The 16,782-nt window shown below is 36.6% G+C and overlaps 2 protein-coding genes across 2 annotated transcripts; both read right to left on the bottom strand.

Moving 5' to 3' along the window:
• Nucleotides 1-274: 274 nt before the first annotated feature.
• Nucleotides 275-6,080, bottom strand: LOC103332454 (protein SUPPRESSOR OF PHYA-105 1). The gene is made up of 8 exons (XM_016794689.2): nt 5,696-6,080; nt 3,740-5,166; nt 3,226-3,383; nt 2,007-2,829; nt 1,712-1,858; nt 1,207-1,524; nt 1,058-1,117; nt 275-726 (listed from the first exon to the last, which is right to left on the bottom strand). The coding sequence occupies exons 2-8, from the start codon at nt 5,120-5,122 to the stop codon at nt 535-537; spliced, it is 3,081 nt and encodes a 1,026-aa protein (XP_016650175.2). The 5' UTR covers nt 5,123-5,166; nt 5,696-6,080; the 3' UTR covers nt 275-534.
• A 2,540-nt stretch (nt 6,081-8,620) lies between these two features.
• Nucleotides 8,621-12,872, bottom strand: LOC103332269 (mitochondrial adenine nucleotide transporter ADNT1). The gene is made up of 8 exons (XM_008234991.3): nt 12,407-12,872; nt 11,748-11,796; nt 11,467-11,630; nt 11,185-11,222; nt 10,711-10,823; nt 10,421-10,534; nt 9,784-10,128; nt 8,621-8,994 (listed from the first exon to the last, which is right to left on the bottom strand). Exons 1-8 carry the CDS (start codon nt 12,565-12,567, stop codon nt 8,911-8,913), a joined length of 1,068 nt encoding a protein of 355 aa, XP_008233213.1. The 5' UTR covers nt 12,568-12,872; the 3' UTR covers nt 8,621-8,910.
• Nucleotides 12,873-16,782: the final 3,910 nt, after the last annotated feature.

The raw sequence follows: 16,782 nt of genomic DNA on the forward strand, positions 1-16,782 counted from the left end.
TGGCAGAACTTTGATCAAGCCGTGCAAATAATGAATCAAAATTTACATCTTATGTTTTTTATTTTTTCTACATAAATAAGTTCAGCAATACTTGCATAAGTTCGAATTTGGAACTTAGTATAAAAATCCCATCAGCATCACAGTGAAGCCATAAATTTCTCTTCAAATTTAGAGTTCCGAGCATTTAGATTCCTATACTAGTATCTGTTCCTAGATATATACTTTCTTGTATAAGATCTATATTCCTTGAGAAATTCTTGATAACACAAATTGATTTCTTCATGAAGTTCACTTGCCGTAATCAGCCTTTAATCGATTTCTTTTATCCGCATAACTGTATATACATCCAGGGCACATAGGGCTGGCTCTGTTAAATTTTTGTTACAATGTAGTCTTCAACCTGACTAGTTTCTGCTTCAAATCATATTTTTCATTCCAAGAAGAAGAAAAAGTAAATCCAGGACAGGCAAGCTAATAAAAAATGTTTCCAGGAAAGAACAGATTCCTTGGATTATCTAGGGAACAAGCTTATACTCACACCATCTGCAATAATTTCAAAGTTCCAGTTGAGTTGGCAGCAACAACTATGTTAGACTTTTTTCTCCAACAGACACTCGAGACAAACTGCCCACTATAATCACCAACCTCACTTCCAGAAACTGGATCAATTGATCCAAATTTATGTGAAGTGATTGGCATGGGTAGACTTCTGTAATAACTATAAACCTGAAATGGGAAAAGAAGAGAGAGAGAGAGAGAGAGGAAAAATTATAGTTAGTTAAAATCTCAATCCATATAGTCCATAATGACATATTGGTTTAAAATAACATAGAAACTTGAGGAAGGGTTGGAATATGTATCAGGGATTACTCTTGAAGGAGCAAATCTTTTGAAAAGAAAGCCCATACATTAAGTAGACCCTTCACCATCACATGCCCATTTTAATACAACATGAGATGGTTAAAGGTATGACTAGAGGGTCCTTCAAAAACGAACTCATTATTGAAAAATAATAATCATAACCGGAGGGAGAAATCTAAGGATAACAAATTTGTACCTCGTTCGTTTCTGAGCCGCATGCTATGTATCCATCCGAAACAGATAAACCAACAAAATTCTGAGCAACCAGGACATGAAGAGTTAGAACTATTAAAACATTAAAACATGATAAATTCTGAGTCTTATATCAAGAGCAGAGTAGCCAACCTTCTGATTAGTATGACCACTAAAAGTTAAGCTGCAGGCATTGGAGGACAACCCAGTTGAGATTGCTTGGTTAAGATCCCAAAGCTTCAGAGTGTTGTCCGTGGATGCAGAAACAAGGGTTTCAGCATCTACAAATTTTACATAGCTAACAGCTTTTCCATGACCAGGTAAAGTGCACCAAGGGATTCTAGTATGGCGAATATCATAGCCGTAGATCTTGTAATCGGCAGATCCAAAAACCAAGAGATTGGAAGAGTATGCAGAGAACTGAACGCAACAGACATTAGCAGGGCTCCAGATTGTGCCTATTGATTTTTTCTGCACAAATACCATTCAAAAACGTTTCTCATAATTTTGTAGTTTGGATATTTTCATAAAGGTAAACTCCTGAACTTACAAACTATAGCTCAAGTTCAAAAAATAGTACCCACAAGGATAAGTCAAGATCAAGAAGATAATATTTTGCATGCTAATGCCATTTTTAAATCATGTAAGAGAGCAATACCTCATTGATGCTCCACAGTTTCACAGAAAAGTCATCACTCCCACTAGAAAACTTTTTTGGGTCAGCTTGAGAAAAGTCGACAGACCAAGCCCTCCTTTGGTGCTCTACGTACTGAGAAAATCCTTGACCAGTAGATGCATCCCACATCTGAACTTCATACATGAAGATGGTATTTATAATTGGTAAAGAAACAGATTTCTGACTTTATTAATAGCCTCAAATGAAAGCACTAACTTAAAAAGGTTGCACATTTACATGTAGTCTGGATTTACGTATTTGATTGTAGGAAACACACCTGTACAACCCCATCATAATCTGTTGATGCTAGATAGTTCTTAAAGTAGTTGTTCCAGCAAACACAGCTCAACTTAGATTTGTTTGGCATCTCAACTACGGGATAATGGATATCCAAAGAATTGTCTACAAGCGCAGCAAAATCAAAGATCTTGATTTTCTTTGATACTCCAGCTGTAGCAATATACTCCTCATCACAGTCGAAACTTAAACAGCAAATCACATTGCTAGAGTTGAGAAGATCTCCATTTCTTAATGTCCCACGTACTTCAAACTTGCTACGGCGAGCCAACTTGCTAACACCATCAAAAAAGGCTCCAAGCCGATCACCTGATTTCTGATTGAGGCTTGAATCCTGAGTATGATTTCGCACATGACACCACCTGTATCGATTGTTTAACACCTCCTTATAAGAGCATGCTACAGGAGCAGTTTCTGTTTTCCCCATTTGGGATCTTGTGGAGGCGTAAGCATCCTCTAGTTGACTGATATTCTTCATCAAGAGCGTCTCATTCATGTTTGACGCTGCAATTAATCGAGAAGAAACACCTGAACTTACAGGGTCTTCAAGACAGAACCCCTGTTCTCTTTCACTAGGAAATTCCCCTGATAAATGCCTCCTCCCGAACTTGTTTATATCTTCTTCTAGGCATCTTATAACTTCCACCAACTTAGAGGCATGCCCTTGCTTCTTCTCTTTTAATGGGATAAGAAAACTAAGTAATAGCTCTGATTCAGCATCAACATTATCAGCAGAATTTGAAAAATCATCACAGCGAGCCGATTCTTGGTATCCACCTATCAGTTTAGACTGCAGGATTTCTCTGTTGCACACCAGAAAATAAAAACTTCAGAATGTGGCCAGTTTAGACATACTTCATTGGATAACAAATAAAGGATATACCTTCACATCAACATGCACTAGAGCTATTGATTGTACACATTTACATGGTAATGGAACAAGAAGCTTGCAGGTTGACAATTGTCAGTGCAACATAGATAATTGAGTTTAGCAACAACAATGCTGAAAAGTGAGAAGTTTAAGGCTTTAAGTTGGATTTGGATAGGTTATCCAAGTAAAGGATGGTAGTGTAGGAACTCATAATTGGTAGCATTACAATATAGATCATATGGTACCATTGCCTTGATTTTTCATACTCCTGAAAACGTTAATAAATATAGTAGAAGGCAGTAAATTAAAGAAATGCAGATGGTGGTACCTTGTTGTTGGACGAGCCAAAGGTTCAGGATGGAGAAGCCAAAAACAAAAACCAGCTTCCAGCGGATTTTGTGAAAGAAACTTTGGTGGCAGAATCCGATGGTGCAAATCCAACATCACCACGCAATGCACCTCCCATGATTCACAACGGCACAGCAACTGACATAAACGAGCTAAACAAGTCAAATGTATAGATTTTCTACTCCAACCCCAAGGATAGAACTTTATAACTTAAAAAAAAAAATTAAAGAAAGACAAACGAAGATTTATTTTTCCAGTTTTGAGAGCAAACTATTTCTTACATTAATTTGATAGCAGAACTTAGCACAAGGAATTTTTACCCGTTCATCATTTCAGAATTAACTTACAGTGTCATAACAAGCGAACAACAAGTCTAAAGTTATGTTAGTTCAAATCAAATTATATAATAAAATCATCTGCCAAGAAGTACAGGTTGTTCAAGTTAACTTTCAAATAATAAGAACTTGTGGAAACACTTCAAAATAACTTCTCACCTCGAAAAGAAGAACCCCAAGGCAATAGACATTAGATGAAAGTGTGGAACCTCTCTCATTGAGCTCCTCTGGACTGGTATACCACTTCTCTTCCAACTGAACAATTACAGAAATGGATCTTTGCTGTACGGCAACCAATGCATTTTGGTAGCTCGAATTCATTTGAAACTGGAGTTCACCATAGCCAGAATTTTGTGGACCAGCTATGCAAAACTTTTCCTCATTACCCTCACTCAGTTTTAGCTGTTTTCCACCTAAAATACGTTCAGCACATGCATCCTGCTCTGATGGCCTTTTGATAATCAAATCTCGGTTCATAAGACTATTTGATTCTCGGATGGCTGATGAACCTGTGTATTTAACCTTATTCGATGGAAATAAAATGAAGCGCGATGGTCGTAAGTCTTGCAAGACGACACCTTGAGAGTGTGCAAAATCCACAAACTCCACAATCTGTCTAAATATGAGCAGGCTTTCAACTATATCTACTTTGTGATCCCCAGGTTTAAGCCACTCCCTCAAGCAAATCCCATTACTGGTAGATTTTGGGCCAGACCTATCAAGCACATGTGAAGAAATCTGATCACTGTTAACAATTGATTTCAACTGTGCATCACAAGCTACCTCAGAACCATAACCCAGGTTTTTTTCCTTCTGGTCCGTAGCTGAACTACCAAAGCCACTGCAAGGTTCTTGAAATTTACTGACACTCTTTCCCTTCAAGGTTTCCTTTGCAAGTAATTGAGAATGGCTATTACTAGATTGGGTCTTCAGTTGCTTTTTGGCGATACTTAGCATATTGTTTGACATGATCTTGCTGTCCTCAACCCCTAAATATGCAGACAGTTTGTCTGGTTCCTGCTCTGAATGATTGCTTAACAAAGGCTTCAGACTTCGTATGCGAGAAGGCATTTCTAAAAGCTGACCTCTTACTCTCAACTGTGTCTGATCATTGTCCTCTGACATAGTATCACCATGAAAATTCTTACTTCTAAATGCATTTGCTACCGGATCGGGATCTTGCCAACATTCCTGACTAGGACTAAGTAAAGCTGAATTTGGTTTCCTATGATGTTTCAATGTCATATCCTCAACCACAAGCCCCGTGCCATTTATGGAACCGGAGCTCTTACAGGGCGGCTCAAATACAGATGAGGAAGTTACGCATTGACTCAAATCCTTTCCCTCCATTGTAACACTGCAATTCCTAGGCGAGCTCTCGGGCCAATTGCTCCTTGCCATTCCCAATGTGCACACTGGTGACTCCAACAAATTTGGACCCTCCAGTTTAAGAAAAGGATCACAATCCTTTTGCTTACGTTTTTCATTCCTCACCACACCCTTTGCAGCCATCTTATCTACCAAACTCTCAAAACCATCCATTTGCACTTCACTCAATGGATATAAATAACTTCTGGTGAAGTGGCCTGCTCATGTCAAAATGAAAAAGAATCGCTAATAAGGAAGATAGATGAATTCATAATCAATGAGTTGGAAAATTAATTAAATATAAAAGTATCAAAATCAGCATCAAGCAACACCAACTTCTGGTTTCGAAGACTCATCTTTTACATCAACAGAACATAAACCACATTTTCATTTACGTAAATTCGGAAAAATAAATGGAACAACTAAGTCTAGAGAAACAAAGATTACCATCTAGGAAACCCCATCCACTCAAATGTAGAAATGTAATCCAACAGGGAAAAATAAAAATAAAAGAGGTGAAAGTAAACAAGCACAGACAAAAGAAAAAGAAACTAGTTGTCCAACATCATCATTTTCTTGCAACAGTACAACACAAATGCATCATTCTTAACAATCTACACAATCCAATCATCACCGGAGAGCAACAAGTTCTTATATCACCACCAACTAAACAAGAACACAACTTACAGAAAAACAAAAACCCATTAATCTGAATCAAATTTCAAACCCAAAAGAAAAGGCATTTACCATTGAATCAAGTACCAGGCAAAGTAACAATGGCAAGCAAGCCCACCAAATCCCCTGCAAGCTCAGAACAGAGAGCCACCAAAAAACTTGGCTGAAATGGAAAGCTTCTTCTTTCTAAAAACTAACAAAAGTGGAATATTGATATATATATCTCCAACAGTGTCTAAAACTTTTTACGTGGTGATATGAACATGATTAAATTTTCTCAAGTTGACTGGTATCCTTTCTATATATAATTATAATAACAGTCGTGGTTTATACTCTGTTTGTATATTTTCCATTTGCTGATGCTTGTTTTCAAAATTCAGAGGCTTTTGCAAGTCTGGCAAAGAGAAGCAGCCACGATATTTTCTCTCTCAGAGAATTTGTGAACGAGACTGCTTGATTAGTGTAGTTGGTTGCTTTCGGTGGAGTTGTTTACACACAAATGGGCATATGTTTTTTCTTTATTACTGATTCTGCCATGTTTAGATTTTTTGCGCTCATGGATTTAATTAGTGGATGATAATGTAAGTAAGGTTTTTAGTTTTTGGCTTTTGCTAAATGAGGTCTAAGAACATGATATCAGAATTGAACTCTGGTTGTGATTGCGCACATTTTGTAACATCTGTAGATAAAATGAATCCAAACCATACAAACTGGTCAAATAAAATCAATCTCACTGTTTGATTTAACTTTTTACGCTAAAAATATTATAATTTGAACCATATTCGATTTAGCATTTGAAAAATATCTTCATCGAACTAAATCATATAATTAGTATGTTTATTTTCTATGCATTTATTTACACATAAAGAATAACAAATTATGTTCGTTTCGAGTTAAAATTTGTAATTAAATACCTTTAAAATTAAGAATGAGATCCATTAGAGAAAAATAGTTTATCCAATTTCAATTCTTTGATTCTCGTGACTATAATTTTAGGATAACATCAATCTAAATTGGACCGTGCTTATCATCATGTCCAAAGATAATCATGTCTGTGACTCAGTCAGTTGTAAATGCAGTCACCAAGTCAGTCTGCCAAACTTCGGTAACAGCAAATATGTGGTGTGGGATCGGTTGCGATGAAATTGGTGAACCAGATTCAATCACAGTCCCCATCACATAAAGAAGAAGAGGAAAAAAAATCCAATTGAGTAGTTATTCTCTCACTGTCTTTAGGGGCATTTTATGTAATTCAATGCAACTGTGGTGACGGTACGGAGCATGGCACGTGTTTGGTAATTATTATTATTATTATTTTTTTTTGGGTAGTGTTTAATTGGAGGGGTTTAAGCGAACCACGTAGCCAATGAATGAGTGGCTCATAATGAGGCTGGTCGCACGTCGATGTTGATGCGAGCACTACCCCAATTTGTAGATCTTTCTCAGGGAATGTTCATGCCACCAGCTCAATCGTCAATCAACAACCATTTTTCTTGAGGGTACGGATTGCCCTCCTATTTTAAAAATACCAGTATGCAACTGACCGTAGCACAATTTTTAACGAACACGTATATTATTAACTTTCGATGTTAAATTAAGCTTTAACACGTTTTTAATCAAGTGAATTCAGTTTATGTCACATGGTATTTAATGTTACACGATAATTTTTTGTTTTTACAAAAGAATTCTACAATTGGGTGATTGCTGTAGTTTATAGTTTATATGGTAAAAATAAATATAGTTTATACAATTTTAGTAAAATTTATTTGTCCTTCCATTGAAAGTTTTCTGGCTCCGACTCTGTAAAGATAATACAAGCCTAGATTGGCGGTAAGCCTTAATTTTACCATCTAATTATGTGACTGATTTACGTGTACAATCTGGTCTTTCATGAATCAATACACGAAGTCCCCTTACTCATTACGAACAAACATCACTATAACAATTATCAAGGCAACTGAGACCTACTTTTATGAAGAACAAAATATTACCCTTCGATCCTGGCCTTTGTCAACCACAAAGTCTCGCTGTTATTATTTGGTAAGCCGCGATCGCTTTCGTTCTTGTTTTGTGCCCAAAATTTACATTTGTTTTAATTGTTTTTTCTTCTGAGAGATTATTTTTTATTTCTTTCATTTTGTTGTTGAAGGTTTGGATTAGTAAAATGGCAGAGCCTGCTAGAGTTCTAGACAACAAGGTTGATGAGGTGCAGGAAGACAGAGAAATGGAGCAGAACGAAGAATCGGTAGCATCGCAAGAATTGCCTAACTCGATGTTTACAGCTGAGTTGAACCTCCTTATTGTGTTTCTCTCATTGTTTTCTTTATCAACCGAAGAAAGCTTAAACTCTGTAGAGAGAGAACCAGACAGAAGAAAAGACGGAGCTAAAGCTATCAAGGTATTAAAAAAGAAAAGACGGGAGACAGACGAGGTCAAGCCGGTCCGGCGACGAACTCAAAGGTTTCAAACAAGAGTAAGGGATTCTAGGTTAGTAGTCTCCTAACAGAAATCATATGGATTTAGGAAATTCTATTATTTGTTATCCTCAGATGTTTGATAAAATATTGCTCCTCCTATGTATGTCCAGGCATGGCCGACGAGTATAAAGAATGATGTCGATGAAGGAGGAAACTGTTCAGCAAGGAAAGAGATGGCAAACGATGTCATACAAAAGTTTCCAATTTCTCATAACTATATTTTATCCAATTTTCCTCTACACTTATCCCCCACAATTAGTCGAAAAGAAAGCAAACAAAGGAAAGGAGCATGTTTGGAATTCTTTCAAATAATATTATAATCATATTTGTTCTATTTTCATGCATCATTCTGTAACGAAAAAAATTGACAAACACATTATATTAGATTATTGATATATAATGCATGTTTTTTCCTTCTTCTTTTTTCTGCAAGAAATATATATGGAGTCAAATCAAAGAAGTTTGTGTGTTTAAAAGAGACAAAATAAGCAAACGCACCCAACAAGTTTGATCCAGGAAGTGTAGAAAATGCTTTCTCAAAGCTTATGGAATAAGGCATGCAAAAGCATGTTTTACATTGTCGAAACACTTATTGGCGCATCATATGAATGAGAAGCTTCAAAGCTACATCGTGTTCATATGGAAATACAAAAAGGAAAACAGGGGGGAAAGCAATTTATGAACACAGGCTGAGACTCGCTAGAGCTTCAGAGAGAAAAGGAAGAAATTACCCCTAGTTTATCAGACCTCTATTTCCCGGCCTACAAAAATAGCACACGCAAAGATAAATATCACGGAGCTCCTGCAATTTTAGTCCGATATCCTGATCTCGACTCCTAAAACGTCCTTCACCATCTCATACGTCACAAATGCAATTGCAATGGATGGCACTACCTGAAAAATTGAAGCAAATGAAATTATACCGTTTGCAAAGACAAGTTTGCAAAAACTGATTAGAACTCATTCTGAAAATTCCACGCACACATCAAAGCATACACCAAGGGAAGAAAACTGGAGGCAGTACAAGTTGAATGCAGCCCCTACATATTTTTTTACCAAAAAAAAAAAAAAAAAAAAAATCTATGTGCAATAGTTCCATCACAAGCGGATTAATAAAGGAGTTTCAAAGTTTCCTAGTGGCCAAGTTCAAAAGAACAGTACAATACAGGAACCAACCACTGATGTTAAGAGAACAAAGATGATAAAACAAAGTATTGGATCCTAGCTTTCGTATACTCTTCTATAACAGTTTAAAATCAGTGTTCATAGCTTTGGTTTGGGCTTTGCCCCTTATATTACCCACACAAAATAAAAATTTAAAAAAAAAAAATTAGTGTTCATAGTTAATACTAAGGATTCAAAACCCTCTTGATATCCAGTACCTATACACCACAAGTCATGATTCATAGCTAGTAAGCCACATAAGAATTAAAACAAAGGAATTTGTGGGCTAAAGTCCTAGACCTCTCTTTTGTTAATCCTAGTGAGACTTTTTAATGATGGTCGAATTTGCCACAACCATGCAACCTGTCACCCTAAGATATTATGGCAATTCCATGTGTAAGATTCATCTCATTTAAGCCCTTTGCCCAGCCTGACAAAATTGTTTTCACAAACTAATAACTAGCCAGCCGGAAATTGTCTACAAGCAAATTAAAAAACAAACAGATGATTAGGACTGACCTTAACAGAATTGGGAACCAAACCCTTGTACAACGCTCCAAAGCCCTCATGTCGAACAGTTTTCCTGAATGCATCAATCATGCCAGTATATTCAAGTGGGGCCTTGCTTCTCCCATCACCAGTGATAACAGAAGCAGCATTACTCCATCCCCCCATCTGCATCCTTCGACGAATGACATCAAGGGGGTAAGCAACAGTTTGCCCAACAGTTCCAGCAGCAGCCCCGCATGCCAACCTTGTTGTGACACTTAAGTCTGTATCTTCAACAAGTCCAAATGGTCTACTTTTGATTAACCAATCCTTCAAGGATTCATACACAGCAAAGTTGAGACCAACATAGGGAACCTGCAAACAAAAATCAACAATATAAGGTCCACATATTTCTACTGTGGCATGCCTAAACATAAATAGGTAAAAGAAGTATAATATACAAACAGGTGACATTAATTGTCCATATGAAGAAACTTCCAATCCAACTGCACAGGAACAGCAAAAAGCAAGAACAACAAGTTGTTTAATAAAACTTATGAGCTACTCAATCAACAGACTTTGTTTCTTTATACTTTGGAGCTCATATATCAAAAGTGTGGCAATAATGAATAAGTGAAAGCAGAGTTTTTAAATAACAAAAACTTACAACTCCAATTACAGAAGGAAGCCATCCCTTGTACAAAGCCCGTGGGCCCTCCTCGCGAAGCACAGTCGTTAGAGCATGGAACATTCCCCTGTACTGAAAGGGAGAGTTCTCTGTCTGCAAATTTAAGACCAACAAAACATAAATCCTTCCAGTGCACATATATAGAAAGTAATCATTCTCTTTCAGTTTTAACCATTGAGATTGAAGACTGAAATGGCAGGGGGGAAATATAAAGGTCTTTAAAACAGTTATCCTATGAAACAAAAGGAGAACAGGACTGAAACAACTACCTGTACAGTTAGCCTTCCTCGTACCATGTCCATCGGGTAAGTTGCAGACATGGCAATAATTCCAGCACATGCTCCAGCTCCAAGACGTAGAAGAGGAGTGAGCTGAGCATCTTCTGCAGGTATGAAAAGAAAAGGAGATTTAGATAACCTACGTTATCCATTGACTTCTACCAACCCGTTGATGTTTGATTTCCAAGGAATGATAAAGATCATGTTATTTTCCCAACAATGACATCATACTAGTCACATAGTTTCTTTTGATGGTTTATAATGTGATTATGTGGATGTTACATGCCTCTGTTAGACATTTTACGAGGCAAAACATCATTAAACAGCAATCCAACCTGAGTCAAAATGTTAACTGGCCCAATGCAGAAAGTTAATGAAATGTCGAGATGGAATGTAAGGTCTCCAAAGAGTCTTGTCAAATTATTACAACTAAAGGCAACAAAATGATGGTACGTATGGACATACCATTGCCAGTTTGATCCCGATACAGTAACAATATTCCCCTGTCACGAAGATAACAAGGAGCATTCAGCAGAAGGGAAAGTAGGAGAATGTAATATGAAGTTACATATATGAAGTAACAATACAATACGATGCATTCAGAAGTTGCAAAAGAATATACAATCATACAAACAATACAAGATTGATGGTCAAATATGAATGGAACAAAAATCAAAGATGAATTTATAACATACTGGAAGCAAAATCGAAAAAATAAATTAACATTAAATCTTGTTAGAAACATACTTAGAAGCTTGCTCATAGCTGAAGAACTTGACTGCTGAGTTGGGGACAATACGAGCACAATTCGTACCATTTCCTTTAAACAATCCACGGAAACCCTCAGTTCTCCAGATATATTTCAAGCCTTGTATTGTTCCATTGTATTTTATGTTATGTGGATTCTGGACCTGCAGACATGGTAACCAGTCAGGAATGTGATAAATTTTTATGTGTTAGTTTGTGTACGCTGAGTGCATATAGAAACAAGTGAAAGACATTGTACACAATTAACTGAAAAATGGTACCTGGAGCAATATTTTCAGTCGCTCCAATGGAGCAACAGCTGTGCGTGACCTGCATGGATATTAAAATATTTCATTACTGGAAAAAGGTCAACATGAAAAAAACATGGAGATAGAAATAAACAATGCACAAAATGATCCTGCTAATATCAATAAGCAATGACAAGACAAGACAACAATTTCTTTCACATTACTAGAATCTAATGGACCTAATGCCATTGCATGCATAAATTTCAAATTTCAGATACCCGCATGAGAATTAGAAATTCACGCAAGACTTAAATCAAACCATGACCAATTATATACAACACATTGCAGACGCTCAAAATTATTTAATCGATTGACGAGATTTAATATTCCGATTGCTTCTCCTTCTTCATTTTCATTAACCAATTACTTGGTATTGAATCCGTTTCTTTGCCTACTTTTTCCAATTTCAGTATTCTTAGCCGTCGCAGAAAAAGATTCAATTTTTTCGTGCCTAACCTCACAAAACGATCGAATTTATACAGTCATTATACCTTGGCTTCACAAAATGACATTGATTTCTAATCAAACGAATTTTTAAAAAACAAAATCCAATTTTTGCGGGAAATTTTTTTCTCCGAGGAACTTCATTACGGGAAACAAACACCAGAAAACTCAAGAAATCGAGAACTCACACTCCACCAGCCACTCCACCAGCAACCAGAGACTTGCAGACACTGAGAACCGCAAGGCTCGGAGCCTTGACCACGCCCTCTCTCGCCATCTTAGCCTCCTCTGCCAGATTGACGATCGTGGAGACCGCCGATTCGCTCGGTTTCACATCCTCCGAAGCCATTTCAACAGAGAGCAATCGACGAACGACGCTACCGTCCTCGCCGGAATCCTAGATCGTCGGAGACGTTGATCTGAGCTATTTTCCCGGCGCCACTCGATCGGTACGGTTTTTGAAGCTCTTCGTGGTCGTTTTATGGGAAAGCGAGCCCCTGCTTCATTGTTGTGTGTGTGTGTGGAGTGTTGTCCTTCTCCGAGGGTGGGTCGTGACTCGTGACGGCTTTCGGGAGCTGAAAGTGAAGGGCTTTGCTATACTACGAAGGTTATGTGACGGCGTTTGTTTATTAGCTCAAATTTATATCTACGGTTAGAGAGAGAGAGGAGCAGAGTGATGTGTAGTGAAATGAGGAAGTTGGAGTCCCTGTGATAGGTTTCCACGTGGTAGGTGAGCGGGGTTCGGGTGGTGCATGGACCACCAAAAATAGATGAGTTTGTCCTATTTAAAGAAAGGTTTTATCCAATTAGGGAAGACATAATCTAATTAGGTTTTTCATCATTAAAAAAAATGTATAGGAAATCAGACAAAGATAGGATGGGAACCTTTTTCTTGTATGAAAGTTATAGGCTTAGTTTTCCTTCACGTTGTTTGTGTAAAATGATGAATCACAAACTTTTGCTTTACATTTTATTCATATAATAAGTTGATGTAGTGAGAGAGTCAAAGTGATTTTATTTTATTATTGTTGTTGATTCATATGACACGAAAATTTAAATGAATAAAGTGTACTGTAAATTTTAGTAAACAAAGGTTGAATTGCATTTAGAGTAAAGAAAAGACAAGAATCGGATTTCATTGAGGTATTTTGGGCAAAGAAAGATGATCAAGTGAGAGATCATGTGGATATGTTGGTATTTGAAACACTGGATCATTTGGCTAGGACCAACAGAATTTACCAAAATAGGTAATTGTAAAGGTATCATGAGTTGCAGATAGGGCATCTGTAAGATTGGCAGCACCAAAGTATAGCACATTCCGCGTATCAGAGCAGAGCAGCAGAGAGTATCTTTCTTCCTGTGCGTCCTTGGTTACTTAACGGAACCCTAACCATCTGACGACGTCGCTCTTGTCTGGGCTCGGTACAAGAAGTAGCACACCATCATTGGCTAATTGACACTGGGCCCCACCTAGAATAATCTTATCACGTGCGAAATGAGAGCATCACACTTGTTTGCACTTATTCCAACATACCAACTTTTGATAAGGCCCAGATTCTCTTGGATCGACTACAAGAAATGCTATTGAGCCCAAAAAAGCTAGACATCAAACTGGGCCTACAAAATTAACTAATTTATCGCATATGTAAATTAGCGCAGTTGATCGATAGTGTCCGCCCTATGCACCTGAGTTTTAACTCCCTTTCCGTACATTAGAATAGTTTAGAATATCATCATTGTTTAAATAAAAATATTTATAATAAAAAACTCATTTATCATCTTTTATATTTTAAGCAGTTCTTTTTAAAATTATAACATAATGGAATGAAACTATAATTGAATCCAGCGTTTGAAAACTTAACTGAGGTATCACTTATCGTCTCGTTAACAAGTAACTCGTAATTACTTTGATATTCACTCTCGTCATTGCTTAAAAATACATGAATATGTATTCATGCATACATATAACGTCATATGCAACTTGCAATAATACTTGGCTAGAAATGCATTTCTTGAAATATGAATGTGAACGAAGACTGTGTTAGGGAATATGATTTTTATTCAAACAGGAAAAAATAGCCGATCAAATTTGAATAATTTGACGGACAACGACATGTACGGAATGCTTACCGACTGTCTAAAAAGACATGATATACTGAAGACATAACATTGAAGTATAGCTTATGATAACTGAGCTGATAAAACAGCACAATCATTCTACACATTGACATAGCCCTTTGGGACCGAAGGGGTTCGCTTTAAGTTTTCAACCGAAGTGTTTTTTTTGGAGTAAATCAAGATGAAACTCTTCTTTTGGGTATGATTAAGTGAGTGATGGGTTGGGCTCTTTGGCAAAAGGGCTTGTCTGCGTTGGTGGTGGTGGGCCTACTATCACCCAATGCCCTGACTCTGCTGCTACTCCAAATTCAATGGGTTCAACTCAAACATCAATAATGCCAAAGACAAAATTGCTGGGCCCTGGCTAAGAGTGATTAACCGAAAACAAGATTAATTAACAAATAATTGTTCATCGACCCAGCTAATTAATTAGTCTTACGGGTGATATAAAAATGGAATTTTTGTCATCTATAAGTGACAAAAAATTCTTTTTCCATAACAGTCTATCAATCATGGCGTGCTGCTTGCTTTATCATGTGAATGATATTGCAGGTGCATGCACGTTTTACTAGTTAGGTCAAATTCAACATTTGGAAGTATTTATGACGGGTTAATCATATCAATGATTTATGCCTCTGACTTGCATTTTGGTCTATGAATTTGGTTATTAAATTATGTAGTCCGCGTACTCTGTCGTGGCATTTTGGTCATTTTACATTACTTCTGTTGAATCATGGGGTAAAAAAGTTAATTGAGTGCTCTTTACCCCTTCAACGGTATGACCATATTTTTGGGTCCAAATATTGTTACTGTTTATTGACCAAAAAAAAATAAAAAAATAAATATTGTTACTGTTTTCTGGCCACTGACCAATATTCCCGTATTCGATTCCAAATCACTCAATTTACTATTCTTAATAAGTTAATGTAAGCAACAAATCAAACCACAATCAACCAATTTTGTCAAAATAGACATGAAGTGACCCTTTGCTTATAAAATATACGAAAACTTGACATAAGAGCACTTCCAGTAACAAGCCTACTCTAGACAAAAAGTCCCCTAGGCTTAAAAAAACCTATTCCAACCATGGCAGAAGGTGGGCTCTACTAAGTTTGGACGGGCCCAAAGGCAAGACTTATTTGAACAATCTGACGTTAGCGGCTAATTTAAATACTAAAAAAATATCATTTCCTACAAATCACATAACCGCATTATGATAAATACCAATCTAAACCTTAAGAAAAATAGTAGTGACAACAAATTATGTCATGGGCAAGATGCGCTTCTTCTTGAACCATGAGTACATGTCTAATTTGTTAATTGTTTTTTTATTATTATTTCAAAATATCATACAGCCTACCTTTTCATAAGTATTTGGTAATTGGCCTTGTGCCTAACAACCTAGGAGAGTTGCACTCCATTATGGATTCAATGATTAGGCATAAAAGAACATATATATATATATATGTTAGATGAGACCTCCAAATCATGACAATGGTACAAGAAAACCGAAAACAATAAAAAATTAAAATGAAGCCAAGAGAGAGTTTTGGTGTTAGTTTATATGTTATTCTACAAATCCAACAAAAATGATACATAGTAAGCCAAAATTTGGATAAGTAGAAATGATCAGCGCACTAAATTAAGTATGCTTAAGTAATATCAAATGTAAATAAAAAATATTTTTGTCGGCAGTTAGTCATTGAGACCGGCAACTGCCGAGAAGATAACTTTTCTGCAGAGGAATTAGTGGTGGGAACCATGGGGGGGTCATTAGGACAAAGCGGGATACAATTCAAGATCCTTTGCGGATTTGAACCCAACCAATAAGCTTGTGGTTTAGTACTTCTAACTATGACGTAAGTATGAGTTAATTAGTATACAACTCAACCAAGAGCTTGAGTTAGTGGAGAAAAACTTGTTTGCGGAAGGAGTACGTTGTCTCATAAACGAGACGAATTTCAATGTGAAGTAGATACATTGCATTTGCACCCGTCCACATGCAAGTTCTTTTAGTAACTTTAGTAGATAATTAAAATATGTATTGTAATTTAGATACAGGCATAACTAAATTGATTAAAGCAGATGTATTATCCACTTTAAATTCGAATTTAAATTCCTCTTTTTATAGGTTAGATTAGATTAAAGTAAAATATCGTCTGTAAACATAAAAAAAACATGCATCGTAATTAGAAAAAGAAAAACATTGTTAGTAAATAGTTTTGGCTATTGGGTCCTTTGGCTTTTGCCTTAATAGAGGGTACAACACGAAATTATATACGCTTTAGACCAAAAAAGGCAATTACTTGTCTTATGCTAGGATTTGGATTAAAAAGAACAAATTCGGGCTGCAAAATCGAATACAAATTGCCCCTAAATTAGGGAGAGAAAAAAAAAAGTCAATTATTTGGATTAATTCGTGACTCTACCCCACTTCATAAAGTGA

The sequence above is a fragment of the Prunus mume genome, linkage group LG5, assembly GCF_029339155.1.
Source record: "Prunus mume cultivar Tortuosa linkage group LG5, ASM2933915v1, whole genome shotgun sequence".
NCBI classification, from domain to species: Eukaryota; Viridiplantae; Streptophyta; class Magnoliopsida; order Rosales; family Rosaceae; genus Prunus; species Prunus mume.

Coding starts and splice junctions, on each gene's coding strand:
- LOC103332269 (XM_008234991.3), bottom strand. CDS start 12,567: ATGGCTTCGGAGGATGTGAAACCGAGCGAATCGGCGGTCTCCACGATC. Junction 11,631..11,747: donor GACTGAAAATATTGCTCCAG/GTACCATTTTTC, acceptor CCATGTCTGCAG/GTCCAGAATCCACATAACAT. Junction 10,535..10,710: donor GAGGAAGGCTAACTGTACAG/GTAGTTGTTTCA, acceptor TTAAATTTGCAG/ACAGAGAACTCTCCCTTTCA.
- LOC103332454 (XM_016794689.2), bottom strand. CDS start 5,122: ATGGATGGTTTTGAGAGTTTGGTAGATAAGATGGCTGCAAAGGGTGTG. Junction 1,525..1,711: donor AACTGTGGAGCATCAATGAG/GTATTGCTCTCT, acceptor GTATTTGTGCAG/AAAAAATCAATAGGCACAAT. Junction 727..1,057: donor GCGGCTCAGAAACGAACGAG/GTACAAATTTGT, acceptor TTCCCATTTCAG/GTTTATAGTTATTACAGAAG.